Here is a 13,328-nt window from a genome sequence, read left to right on the forward strand (position 1 = left end):
GCTTACCTGCAGGGAGGAAAAAAAAGGCAATGCCAAAATTCTTTAAGAGCTTTTGGGAACTTTCAAAAAAAATTCTTCACAAAATATGTAAAATAGGGCTGTATTTTTATATTGATAATTACATTAGAGCTTGAAACCAACCTAAAATTTGGAGTTAATTTCATCTAATCCTGTTTTACCAAAACCTACCTGGGTATAATCTATTCTATGTAAAGAAAACCTGTGGTTCTTGCCCCAACCCCGGGGCAGGCCCGGAGGCAGGACAAACCTGGCCACACCTGGCCACAAGGCTTGTGTCCCTCCAGGGCTCCTGGACCAGGGCTGCTAATCTTGAGATTAACAAAATTTCTGTTCAGTCCCAAATGAGCACCACTCTCCCTCAAGGTCAAGTCGGCTCTTGATTTTCCTTCCAATCTTTGAAAGAAAGTTACAGACAAGCATGTGTTTGTTTCAGTTTTCCTCCTCTTGTATACTCTGTAAGTGCTGCTGAAAGGGGCCATGTGGGAACGTGTAGTGAGTTGAACTGTAGGATCATGAATAATTTCAGTTTGGGCTGCGTTTAGCACAGATATCTCCCAAGGGACAAACATGAGGGGTTAGCTTAATTATTCTGAAGTTCCATCCTATGGTAAAATTTTCTTTTTCTACTTCTCTGAGCATTTTCTAAGGCCAAAATATATGCTTGGTGGGTAACTAGATCAAAACTGAACACTGACGTGATGGTGTCCCTTTACCAAATGAGCATCACATCCCTGATTTAGGATTAAATGTAGATTACCCCTCAGGGGCACTTGACCACAGTTAGTCCTCAACCCCACTGTCTTTACTCCCCAGGGCCCAACAGGGCAGCTAGAATAGACAGTACTTGCTTCCATCCCTTCTCTACTCTGTCTAGGCTTGGAGTTCTGCCCTTGCCAATCTACAGAGAGCTATATGAGTAGTAAGAGACAGGAAGGAAAAAGTCTCCAGGTAGCCGTTTACCAAGCATGAGAAATCTCTGGATTCCTCTATGTAATCCTAACAGTGTGCCAGATTTACAAAAACAACTTAGACGAATTCTTGAAATAGAGATGACATTTATAATTACTCTCAACTAAAATTCCAGACAAGTATGCCAGCCGTGGTAATCAGTAAATCACACATGGTCAGAAGACAAGCTGTTTATTCTTTAGACACTGTCAGACTATATTAAAAGCTACTAACGTCTAAGGGAACCTAAATACATTTACATTAAAAAAAAATACATGTCATCTATGTCATAGCAACACTAGTTGACCCAACCTGCGGAAACCTGTGAAAATTAAGACCAGTTGTGTTGATCCAGAGGTGAAGTTCCGAAAGTGCTTCAGTTCTAGAACTTACTGCAGAGGGAGGACTGCGGGTGGCTCCATGAGGGACACGTGCAGGTGCCTGAAATGAGACCCAAGGCAAGTTCAGCACCAGCCAAAGATTTTGGTGTCTTAAAATGTCACTTAGGCCGCAGAAATCTTTCTAGCAGTTTTACGAGAAAGGAAGGACCTGGCTGACTATATGCACTGCAAGCCGACAAACTGTAACTCTAGGCCCCTCCAGACTGATCTTGTTTTGACATACAACCCTACGTTTCCAGCTTAGCATCAGGTACAAATCAGGACAACCTGTTCTAGTTTTTAATTCTGAAATTACTATACCCTATTCAAGCTTTAAATAGTGAGCGTGGACAGGACAATTTCAGGAACTTACTTTGAAGTCTTATACTTCTCCCTGATTGCTTGCTGGGGCCGGTGGGGTATAACGAGGCACGCTTTATGTAGCTCACTCAGGCAGGGCACAATTTCACTTAATGAATAGCCTGTAAATGCAGCAAGGGTTTCTGGCTAATCAAGACAAAAGACAAAAGAAGAAAACTGCATCATATATCTTTACAAGGTAGCAAAAATCTGAAAACTGTGAAATAAAGGACACGAATCACTTAGTAAGTGTCCGTATTCATCCCAAAAAAAACCATAATGCTCCTTCAGAGACTTTAGAAGTAAGATATTAGGAAGAACAGTCAGAGTTCTAAATTTGCTCATATTGTACAATTATAATGCTCAGCTTGGGGACAGTTTATCTGTTCTCTCATGAGCAAGATTTTTACTGGCCCCTAAAGAGCCTCTACTTACCTGAACATTCTATTTACATAGACTATGAAAGATTCTTTGCCAAAAGCAGTATAAGAAATAAGAATCCTAGAAAACAAAAGTAGGTGATGCTCCACTCTTTTAGCATGAAAAGTGAGCCTCCAGAACCAAATCTTGGGGGTCCATTTTCCATCTTGCTAACCGTCGCAGGCCATAAAGCAATGCTAACTGCCCTGTTCCCTTGAAAGACTGATACAACCTTCTGACCATCCTACTTGGATCCAGATTTTTTTTTTACACTGAGAGGAAAAGTCCACATCTTTGCCTCGAAGCAGTCGATGCTTATGCTAGAGGCCCTCCTTGCGTGAGGGTGGGTGTTGAGGTTTCCAGGCCTGCTTCTGTTGAGTGAGGGACCACCATCTCTACCACCATCTCCTTGACTTCCTGCAACTTCTCCTCCCCATGGGGATAAGCCACTGGGTCAAAGCTATGAAGATGGCCCCGCAACACTCAGCAGCATGGTGTAGTCTGCTGGCAAGACACCCAGTTCCCTATTGAACTAAGCCTCGCTCGTAAGAGGCCAGCCCATTCAAAGCCTTGCACATTAATGAACAGACTTGAGATAGTCTTTGCAGTTCACCTAGAAGGAAGTCATTAGACTCTTACCCAGAAGTGCCTGTTCACAGTATAGTTTGCCAGGCAGTAAGCGGCTGCGGCTATCAGTGAAGGAAGATATTTCAAAAACGGGTCAGCTTCAAGGAGACTCAGTTCTGCTACGTACTAAGCACAAGAGAGAAAAATCTCATTGGAATTAGGAACTTGACTAAGGTTACAAGTAAATCTGGAAATGTCAAGGGAACAAACTGTGTCATCTTTGTTCAACCTGCATTTAGTGATGAGCACAGAAATAGATGCCCAAAATTATTCGCTGGGTTAATGATTGCCATGCCTGTCCATAACCAGAATAACATTTATGTTGTAATAAATTTCAATACACAAGTATTTGGCTGACCCAAACAGTATATGTGATGGGTGACTTATACTAGCAGTGCAGGTTTATGCTGGTCAAGTAGCATCGCCTTGGCCACCGAAGTGGACTAGAGCCTTCAGCCAAAGGCAAAAATATGTCCGTATTAAAGGTTTCGATTTATCAGGCAAATGCATGTAGTTCAGAGACTAGAACAGTACCAGTGGGAATTTATCAGAGTAAAAGATACGTATTGGGAGATCTATACAGACATCCTTATTACTCTTTGCATAGCATAGAAACACCAGATATATTAGATCATTATAAATGGAAACCTCGGTTTTCAAACCAATACTTATGGTACCTTAACTAAAGTTCTATAACCAAATAGTGCTTTATTATTTAACATGTTAGGATGAGATTAGAACTAGATCAAACCATATTTATTTTGTTCCCATTCTACAAACCCAAGGGTAGTGTGTGCTTGCATGTGGTCTGTATACAACAAAAGAACAGTTTCTAACCTGAAATTTCTTTAAGAGTTAGGTGATTAGACAACCCATGTCTGCTAAACACAATCAATAGTAATGTGTCATAACCAGAAGTCACGTTCTTAGTATTAGCTCTCTTTCAACTGCTAAAAAGCTTTTCTGGGCCCAAGGCAAAGGACTGAAAAGAAAGGCAGAAACTGAAGGAGGCTGTTTTTTTGCCCAACTTGGCACCAGAGTTCTTGGAAGTCCCGTGCCATACCTTGGCCAGGTTCTCAGTCCTGACGCACACCCCCTGCCTCCGTAAGTACTGAAGGAGAAACTGGTTGGTGGTTGGCACCGTCAGATCAAAAGCCAGGACCTTCAGGAGCAGGTGTTCCATTCTCAGCAGTTGTCGTTTTGTGTAAGTGTCATCGGTTATGTAGACAAACTCGTCTACTTCTGGTGGGTATATTTCTTCATATTTCCTATGAAAGGGAAAGGGTTGGGGGAAGTGAAGCTTGGACCCTGTGGCTCTCCTTCTTGGGTGCTCACTACCATGCCTGTCACCTGGCCCTTGCAGACTTAAATGTCACTTAACAAATGGCTAAATAGTACAGGGCTGTGAAAATATTAGGAGCTGGTTTCCAGAATGAGAGCATGCGTATTACAAGGATATGTCGTACTTACTGCTAGGACTAGTAAAGGAGCAATTTCAGACCGAGAATTTTAGGTTTGGGCCTCTGGTGTGCTGAAAGATTCCCAATGACAGACATACAGGTAAATTCCTCTTATGTCTATAGACTTCATCTTGTGGGAAAGAATGTTATGTTGAACACAGTGGTAGAAAAAAATGCCTTAGGTCTTAGATTTTTTTAAAAAAAAAGATCAAGCTCAGCTTTCTCTATTGAATTATCAAGAGATGCTCTATATCCAAGAGAAAGATACTGGGACAACTTCACTGTTATCAATTCTTTGCTTTTGCTTTTGTTTCTCCTTTCTGTAGAGAAATCTTTGCAAATTTTTTGGCATTAATACGTATAACGTCTCAGACCAGAACAGAAAAAATACCACTACTCACCAGCAGGTCACTTATTTAAAAGAAGCTTAGCCACAACCAGCCCTTTTCTACATAATTAGGTATCTTTATGAATGACTGATAGTAACAGGAACCAGCTAGACTAGTTTATTCACTGTGACCAAATAAACTGGGTTATTATGGGTCACTCACTAGATCAGGAAGCAGGCTTTTATATAACTGAAATCTCTTTAAACAGGAATTTATACTCACAATAGAATACAAGTAAAAGACTACACAAAACAGTTACATTAGATCCTGAACTGGAGCCAATGGCTGCCTTCCTTATGATATAGGACTTGTTGTTAAGAGGATCTTAAACATCTCAATTGAAGAGTGAACACATGGTAAGATTCAGCTTCTCAGTAAATATCGTAAAAATGATATTTTCTCAAAGGAGTCATGCACAAGCTTTCATTGTCAAGCACTGCATTTCTTCAATAAGTGGGAATGGAAATCAAGTGTGTAGACAGGCTGAAAGTCCCCCATTATTCAAGCTGCAGAACACTTACGAAGCCAGCAGAATAGCTGCCGTTCCTACGAGCTGCAGTTTCCCTCTCAGAACAGACATGCACGACAGGAACCTGTCCAGGAAGTTGACGGCCAGGTAGAGGGTCTCTGCCCGGAGTTTGTACTCCTCCCCCACCTCCACCAGCCAGTCCACCAGAATCGTGCGCATGCCTTCCGTGATGTCTGGCTGCTTCTTCATGTAGTGCGCCTTGGGCCTGTGTCTTACCTGTTAGGGGAAAGAGTTTCCACGTTTAAATAGTTGCTTTGTTAGAAAGATCGCTTCATAGTACAGCTGCTGTTTTGAAAAAGCTCATTGCCAAAGAAATCTTTACTGTAGCATGGAAGAAAGCGTGAAATCCTGACTCTGTGTAATGCAATTAGTTAATAAATAACTTAAAGGAGGTGGAAAGTGGCAATGATGGCCATTCCCGAGAGTGAAATTCTTAATATACAGACCCTCTGGGTCACAGAGATAGGATCTACTTGCTACTCACCTCACGACTTTCACAGCATTCTTAGGTTTGGATGTCACAAGAATGCCATTCACTAATGGTTGTGGCAAAGAGCTTATAACTGTCTTAACAGGAAGTGCTTGGGGTGCTGGAAATCGGGGAAGTTAGGAAAACTCACTTCAGCTTCTCTAAGGTACTGATGAATTTCTTCAGCATATTCAGTCACATTTATCACATCTGTACCAAAATCTGATGCATCTTCAGGCTGCGGGTGGAGAGATGAATCCACCAGCATAGGGGAAACTGCGGGAGGGTTAACATTATTGGGTTAAGACATTTAACTTGTAAACACAGGTTCCATCCACTAACCCTCCACACAGGCAGTTGTGAAAATCATTTATTACTTCATGCTTTTCTCTTGCTAGTTATATGCTAGTGAACACTGCAGGTGATTATGAATACAGGGGACCCTCAGCCTTACGTGAGTCAGATCACCTGTGTTAAAATCCAGCAGGAAGTGAAGGTCTGAGTTGAGTGTGCTGGTGTCTACTTCGTAGGGCTCCTCAAACACCATCCGCTCTTGCCCCACGCAGCTGTCTCTGTCCCCCTGCTCAGGTTCATCCATGTAGATGTCAAATCCTTGCTTGGCGGGCACGTGAACTCCGTGGTCGGAGAGCGCTGTCTTTCCAGCTGGAGGCCAGACATTTTCTGATCCAGAAAAACACCTGAGTGTTGTGAGCCCCTAGAAAAGGGTTATTTTTTTTTGTTAGATGCCACCCCGTAGACCACATACGTGCTAAGAAATCCCCTGTGATTCAAACCAGCAGGCTGGGAAGAGGAGTGGAATCTTACACTGAAATATCTATGTCTGTAGTTTAATTTTCAGAAAATGAAGCTTCCCCAAAATGATTTCTCCCTTATCTTTGTCTACATTTGACATTTGGGAAAAGAGCTACCTAAAATTTGTCATCTTCCTCACATATTTATCAAGGAAAACTCAAGATGATAGGAAAAAAAGAAAAAAGAAAAGCTACGAGCTGACCTCCAGAGTGAGATAGGTACCACACGTGGGGGGGACTGTGGAATCGGCTTTCGCGCTTGTAGCATTACACACTTTTATACCAACCCAGCGTGATTCCTAACACATCTTACAGAGTTCCTACAGTCCTCCTTAAATAGTAAACTTTTGGTCAACAAGCCCCTGTAAAGTTCCCTTTTATACCCAGTGATTTAGAAACGTGATGATTTTAGAAATGTGTACTACTAAATTCTCTTACAAGCCAGAGAATCTTATTACATGACATAATGTAATCACCCTTAGGGAAACCTAACCCTCAGTTGCTTCTCCCTGGTTCCTGTAGCATTAACAATGGGAACAATGGGAATGAATCGAACACCATTGCCCATTAAGGTGAGTCATGTTGGATGGCCTGAAGGTCAGCTGGGCCAGGACAGGTGGGCAGGCTTTATGAATCTGCGTTCTATTTATGCAAATACTGGGTGAAGCTACTGCATTAACCTTTTCTTGTTTGTAATTAACCTTGGTGTTTACTGTTGAGGCTACTTCCAGGTTAGTATGCGGCTCCACAACTTTCCCTTCCATCTAGCAAGTTAAACATGTAGCTAATGTCTAGTAAACAAAAAGTGCTTTATGTAGTACTGGGGGGAAAAAATCAAAGGGACTATAAAGGGCCCAAATCACAAGTTATTATAGCCAGATAACCATGACTCTAAATTACTACCAAGTTTGACTTTTGCTACATAGAGATATAAATGTACGTGGATTGAGACATACATTCATTAAACAAAGATTTGCCGAACATATTCTATGTGCCAGACACTATTCTAGGTCCCCATTTAGCAGTGAATAAAACGTTCAAAAAGGACTGCCCTCATGGAGTTTGGTGGGGGGGTGGGGAGGACAAACAAGAAAAGATACTGTCAGTCAGGTGGTGATAAGTGCTTTGAATAATAACATGAAGAGGACAGAGTTGGGCAAAGATATGAACAAGGTAAGGAGTAAGTCACACAGACAGAAGAGGGAAGAGCATTCTGGGCAGAGGGAACAGCATGGATGAACACTCTGACGTTGAAGTGTGTCTCAGAGACACAGCAAGGAGCAGACAGGGCAGAGTGAGAGAGGGAGTCAAAATCAGAAAGAAAAAAGAAGCCGTAGCACGTGGGCCTTACCACAGGCCATCTAAGGACTGTTCCTATTCAGAGATGGGCGGCCACTGCAGAGTTCTAGGCAAAGGTGTGGCATGATCTGACTTATGTTTTACAAGGACCGTCTCGGCCGTGTATGGGTATAGAGAGCAAGGAGGATGAGTAAGATGACCAGTCATACAACTTGCGGATTCTGGGTAAGACACAACAGAGGTTTGGACCAGGAAGGATGAGAAATGAGATTCTAGACTTTTTCATAAGTAGAGCCAATCGTATTTTTTCAGCAAATTAGATGTGGGGTTGGGAGAAAAAGAAGAGTCAAGGTTGACAAAGGTTTTGGGGGCTGAGTAACAGGAAGGATGGACATTCCATTTCCTGAGATGAGGAAGACTTTGGGGAGAGCAGGGTGAGGCCAGGGCTGGTGTTTGGTTTTGTGGCACTATGAGATGCCTACTGTACGATATGAGTGGAGACATCCAGAAGGCAGCTGACTCTGTGAGCCTGCAACATAGCTGAGAGGTCCAGAGGTAAAAGAATGAGTCGTCAACGGGTGGATGGCACTCGATGCCAGGAGACTTGAAGCGATTGCTGAGGGAGGGAGGGAGCGCAGATTCAGATTGGATACTAAGCCCTGGCACATGCTAACTTTTAGAGGTTGGATAAGGAAGAGCCAAGATATTGGGGAGACAAGTCTAGGGAGCTCAGTGGAAAACCAGCAGAGAGCCATGTTCTCCAAGCTGAGTGAGAGGAAACTATCAGGCAATAAAGAATGATCAACAACGTCAAATGCTGCTAATCAGTCAAGAAAGGAAGGAACTGATTAAGAGTTGAGTCAAAGAGAATAAGAGAAGAATTTGAGACAAGAGTATTCATTCAACAAATATTTGTATTTCTAAGTTTAGGCACTGTTCTAAACACTGGGAACACAGCAGACAACCTGACATCCCAAATCCTCATCCTGATGGGGTTTATAGTCTAGCAGGATAGACAAACGCTCAAGAAATATTGCTATAAATGGGACAGTTGCTGCAAGGAGCTTTGTAGTTGAAAGGTTTTTAAGGTTGAAAAAATTACCACAATATATTTGCATGCTTCTGAGTTTGACCTAGTAGAGAAGAGAAATCTACAAAGAGAAAGAAAAGTTGCTAGAATGATATCCTTGAAGAGGAAGGAGAGCATAAGGTGTGTTGCACACATGGGAGGTTCACCTCGCATAAGAGCAGGGACACATCAGCTGTGTAGCAGGAGGGGATGGCAGAGTCTATGGTACATGGGGGCATGTGGGCATTCTCTTCTGGTTGCATCTACGTTTTTAGGAAAATAGGATATAAAGTCATTAGCTGAGAGTAAGGATGGAGATAGAGGCTGTGGAGGATAGAGAGAGAAGGGAAAGTATAAAACAGATTTCTATAAGAAGTTCGTAGAGGAATATACAGGAGTGTAAAGGTAGCACCAGGCAACATAAGAGTGTTAACTAATGGTTATGAATTTAAAGTGAGCCCACTCAGCATAGGCATAACTGCCAATTTTTAAGAGGTTTTAGACTTGAAGTTTAAAGAAGTAAACATTGCTAAGCACATTAAGTCTCTTAAAACCATCTTTACTCAATTTTTTCCAAAGCTTGAAACAGATTACCTTGGGTATATTTCTCTCACTAATCAGATGCCACCAAAACACAGATGACTTGAACAGTCAGTAGATAAGGAGGAGCTTCTGATCTGGCCTCCATCATGGCTTTTTTTTTGGCGCGGGGGTGGGGTGGGGGGTGGCTTTCTTAAACCTCTCAAATTATCTCACCTATGAAATGGAAAGAACATCTACCTACCTACTTCACGGTACTATTGCCAACGTCACTCCACTACAGATGTACCATACAGGCTTAAGGCATGGCTATGAGAGGGTTGTCTAATAACAGACTTGAGGAAGCTTTTTTTTAATCTCAAAATCCATTCTTTTTTTTTTTTTCTTTCATAATGGATTTTTTTTTTCAAAATCCATTCTTAAGGATCCAAACCCCTCATTTGCATTTTAAGTGTCTGAATTTGTTGCCAATCTGGTAAGGGAGGTACCTATGATCAGTTAAGCTCAAGCAACTAAGATCAGATGGCCTGTGATCTGTTTGCCCAACTGTCCTTTGTCAGTCCTGGGGAGAAGTCTACTTTCAAAGCACGCATTTTGAAGTAATCTACTCTAGCTGGAGCCAATCCTGATTCTAACACCATCACCAACTAATGTAACAAAGGTTATCCATAATGCTTTAGGCCCAGCCCAGATCAGTCTGAATACCACTCCAACCTGGGGGAGCCCCACTTCCATAGTTCATTTGGGGGCATTCACATTTCCTTTTAGCCCACAACTTAAATGACTTTACACATACTTAAACAGTTCCTAGACCTATTTCCTTGATGCTGGGAAAATGACAGAGAAAATTATTCAGTATTTCTATCTGGAAAAGGAACCAGACAAAGTGATCTTTAAAAAAAAAAAAAATCAATGTCCCTGTAGTCTAGATTCCAGGGTTAGAATACTCAAGGGGAATTGGTAGGTAAAACCGTGAGAGAAATCCACCTCCCACCATGACAGCACAGCCCTTCTTCACAAGCAGCCTTCCCAGCACTTCTCAGTCATTACCTGGCCACAGGTCCTCCTGTACTGCCCATTCTCAGTCAGCACCCCTAGTACTGTTCTTTGTGGCGGATCCTGGCCGAGCTGGCCTCTGGTTATCATTTGATAGGCATCAGGACCTTGGGAAGCTGGACCCAGCACTGCTCCGCTCTTGGAGCTGCTGAGATGCATAGCCGCAGTCTCCACAGGCTGCTGCTCTCGGGGAAGGAGAAACAGACAAGCCGGTTAGTCAGAGTCTTCCACTGAAGGCTCCAAAGATGCAGCGAATCCCTAGAAGAGAGAGCAGAGACATATAGCTTTTCCTACAGTTATTAGGGCTGAAAGGGTATGAGCCACCGTACAAGCGATCAAAGCTGCTTTGAACCAAAACAGTGATTTGAATCTCTCCAGGCTTTCTTCCAAGACCTGGGTAACGAACGGCTGGAAGGAGAGAGGGACATCAGACAAACCTCTAAGCCCGGACACTAAGCCCTAGGTTAACGGGGAGACGAGACCTACAAACCTGTGTCTTTCCCGGCTATGATGCTTATCTGACACCCTACCATCCTCCTGCCTGCAAACATATGACCCAAGATACATCACTGTGGGAAAGTACGCCCCCTTCCGAAGTGACAAGCTGAGTTCTCTTCCACGGCCCTCCTCCCACAAGACAGAGGACCCCAAAACCTGCTTGGAACCCACAGCGGGCCTCGCTCTTCTCGGCCTTTTATCTTGATATTTGTCTGGAACAATTAGCAAGCGCACACGAGGATTGGGAGTGAGGGGCCGCCTGAGGGGGCGGGGCGGGGGCGGGGCGGAAGGGGACCGAGGTGTTAATAGATTCCAGCCGGGGCGCCGGGCTCCCAGCAGTGGCTGCCCGGCGCTCAGCGCCGATTACTTTCAACCCCTGCCCCGCCCGCGTCTATTGAATCGGCCAATCAGCGGCGCTCCTGGTCCCCGCTGGGGGCCGTTTCCATGCCGACCGCTGCAGGCGCGCGCGCTACGGGGCCGCATCGCTATGGCGACCCCCTCACCTGACACGCTCCAGGCCGATGCACCGCCAACCGGCGGCCCCCGGCCCCTCCTGCGCGGCCCTGCCCGGGCGTGCCCGGGCGGGCGGTCGCTGTGGGCACACGCGCCCCTTCTGGCAGGCGTCCCCGGCCTGGGAGGGAGGAAGGCGGCCCACCCCGCGATGGCCGGGGTTTGGAAGGGACTGTTTCCTTGAACCCGTTCTCCCAACAGCCGCTAACTCCTCCCGCTAACGTCTTTTCCGCGGCCCGCTCCTGAGAACCTTGGCTCGGGAGAGCGACGCGACGCCCTCGGGGCAGCGCAGGCCGCGGCACCTTGACGGCGCCCGCCGAAGGGCGCGGCTCGCAACCCTTTCCCGGCTCACACACCTGCACCTCCTCCCAGAAGGAGGACAAGTATCAGCGGGTTGGCCCCTAGTTTGAGCTGGAGCCTCCTAATCCGTGGTGGCGCCGTGTCCTCGCTCATTTTGGGTGGCCGGCCTGGGTTCTGGTGCATGTGGCCGGGTAGGGCGGGAGAGGAGATCTGGAGTTTTAGGGTCGCACGTGGTGCTCGCAGTCTCCACGAGAGGTCTTCCCCGACGGGTTCCGGCAGCCACGGTGTGGAGCAGGTCCAGGAACGCCAAGATAGTGGCCCAGGAAGAGGAAGGAACGCGGGTGGCAGCGATGGGGACTGGGACGTTGAGTGGGACAGTGGTGAGGCTTGGAACTGGGGGCTGGGCAGGTGCGCTGGCCACGTGAGGAGGGAAATCCTTGGATCCGGGGTGCATCAGGTAGGGAGCAAGCAGGGCGGGGTGCGGGGAGAAACCAGGAGCTTTAACATGGAGGTAGAGGTGAGGGTAGAGAAGGGGTAAGGGAAGAAAGGGCCCTTGGAGGGCGCTCTGGCGCCTGCAGAGGTAACTGGCAAGCCAAGTTTTTTTTTAAAGTATTAAATGTTATGTACCCACACACACTGCATATACATTTCTGCTTTTGTCTGTTTCTATTTTTGTAAACACCCATCCCTAAATTTCTGAAGCAGACCCCCGAAACCATTCAAAGGGCCATTTTAAGAAATGGTTAGTTATTGCTTTCTTCCTTATTTTGAATGGAAATGGTTGTTAATCTTACCTGCCAAAAATCTCTTAAGTGTTCTTTATTAACGTGTTCACCCATCGATCTGGGTATGCATTACTTTAATGGGTAAATTGAAGTATTTCAACAGAAAGTGCGGATGAAAGCGTTTGTTGGAGTCAGACGTTAAGAGGAATTTGGGAAGCATCTTGGAAATCCGTGCTGGGTGCAGGAGGAGCGCAGAAACGGATTTTGTTCAATATGAAACTAATTTGTATAAATTTATCAGCAACTTTAATTCACTGGAAAGCAGCAATCCCTTTGCACCCCGGAATTCCTGTGCCTTTGAATATGAAGGCAACACAGGAGCTCCGGTAACATCTTGATTGTGGCAACACCCAGGTCGGTTGCAGGCAGGCACCAGACGCCCCATTTTGCAAGATGCCTCTATCTGGTGGAGGAAAGGAGCTTTTCTGCCCTCCTCTAGCCTCAGCCTCGCGCCGCTTTTGGAAGCCTTTCCAGGAGCCCTCCCCAACCTGGCAACGCTGTTGTGATTTCTGGGGACACTGATGGCCTCAGTAGTGAACTCCGTTAGGGACTCGAAAAGTCTTGCCGAGAGCCAGGGCAGCCTCGGCGGGGACAGGACTGCCCAGCACTCACGTGACCTCACCCTCTGTACATCCCTTCTGATCTGGTTTCCTCGACAAAGTGACCGAAAATCTCGTACTCTTTGCCTTTCTTCCAAGACAAAGAGGCCAGTGCAGTGTTTGTTCCTTGAAGCTCAGGCAGGGAAAGGGTAGCGCTGGGCTTCCGGCAGGGGCAGCCCTTTGAAGTTGGGTGACCTGGCTTAAATCTTGTCTGGACCAGAAGAGGAGGCTACTAAGATGTCTGTGGCCTCTCAACT

General features: G+C 45.4%; 1 protein-coding gene across 1 annotated transcript; it reads right to left on the reverse strand.

Annotated features, from left to right (window-relative positions):
• Positions 1 to 1,136: 1,136 nt before the first annotated feature.
• CCNA1 (cyclin A1) lies at positions 1,137 to 11,102 on the reverse strand. Its single transcript, XM_031465900.2, has 9 exons — positions 11,049 to 11,102; positions 10,374 to 10,559; positions 6,072 to 6,318; positions 5,755 to 5,879; positions 5,127 to 5,350; positions 3,820 to 4,024; positions 2,769 to 2,882; positions 1,723 to 1,856; positions 1,137 to 1,410 (listed from the first exon to the last, which is right to left on the reverse strand). The coding sequence occupies exons 2-9, from the start codon at positions 10,536 to 10,538 to the stop codon at positions 1,359 to 1,361; spliced, it is 1,266 nt and encodes a 421-aa protein (XP_031321760.1). The 5' UTR covers positions 10,539 to 10,559; positions 11,049 to 11,102; the 3' UTR covers positions 1,137 to 1,358.
• Between the last annotated feature and the right edge of the window lie 2,226 nt (positions 11,103 to 13,328).

Source organism: Camelus dromedarius, chromosome 13 (assembly GCF_036321535.1).
Source record: "Camelus dromedarius isolate mCamDro1 chromosome 13, mCamDro1.pat, whole genome shotgun sequence".
NCBI lineage: Eukaryota > Metazoa > Chordata > Mammalia > Artiodactyla > Camelidae > Camelus > Camelus dromedarius.

Coding starts and splice junctions, on each gene's coding strand:
- CCNA1 (XM_031465900.2), bottom strand. CDS start 10,538: ATGCATCTCAGCAGCTCCAAGAGCGGAGCAGTGCTGGGTCCAGCTTCC. Junction 5,351..5,754: donor AGTACCTTAGAGAAGCTGAA/GTGAGTTTTCCT, acceptor TTCCCCTAACAG/GTAAGACACAGGCCCAAGGC. Junction 1,411..1,722: donor GAGAAGTATAAGACTTCAAA/GTAAGTTCCTGA, acceptor GTCTCATTTCAG/GCACCTGCACGTGTCCCTCA.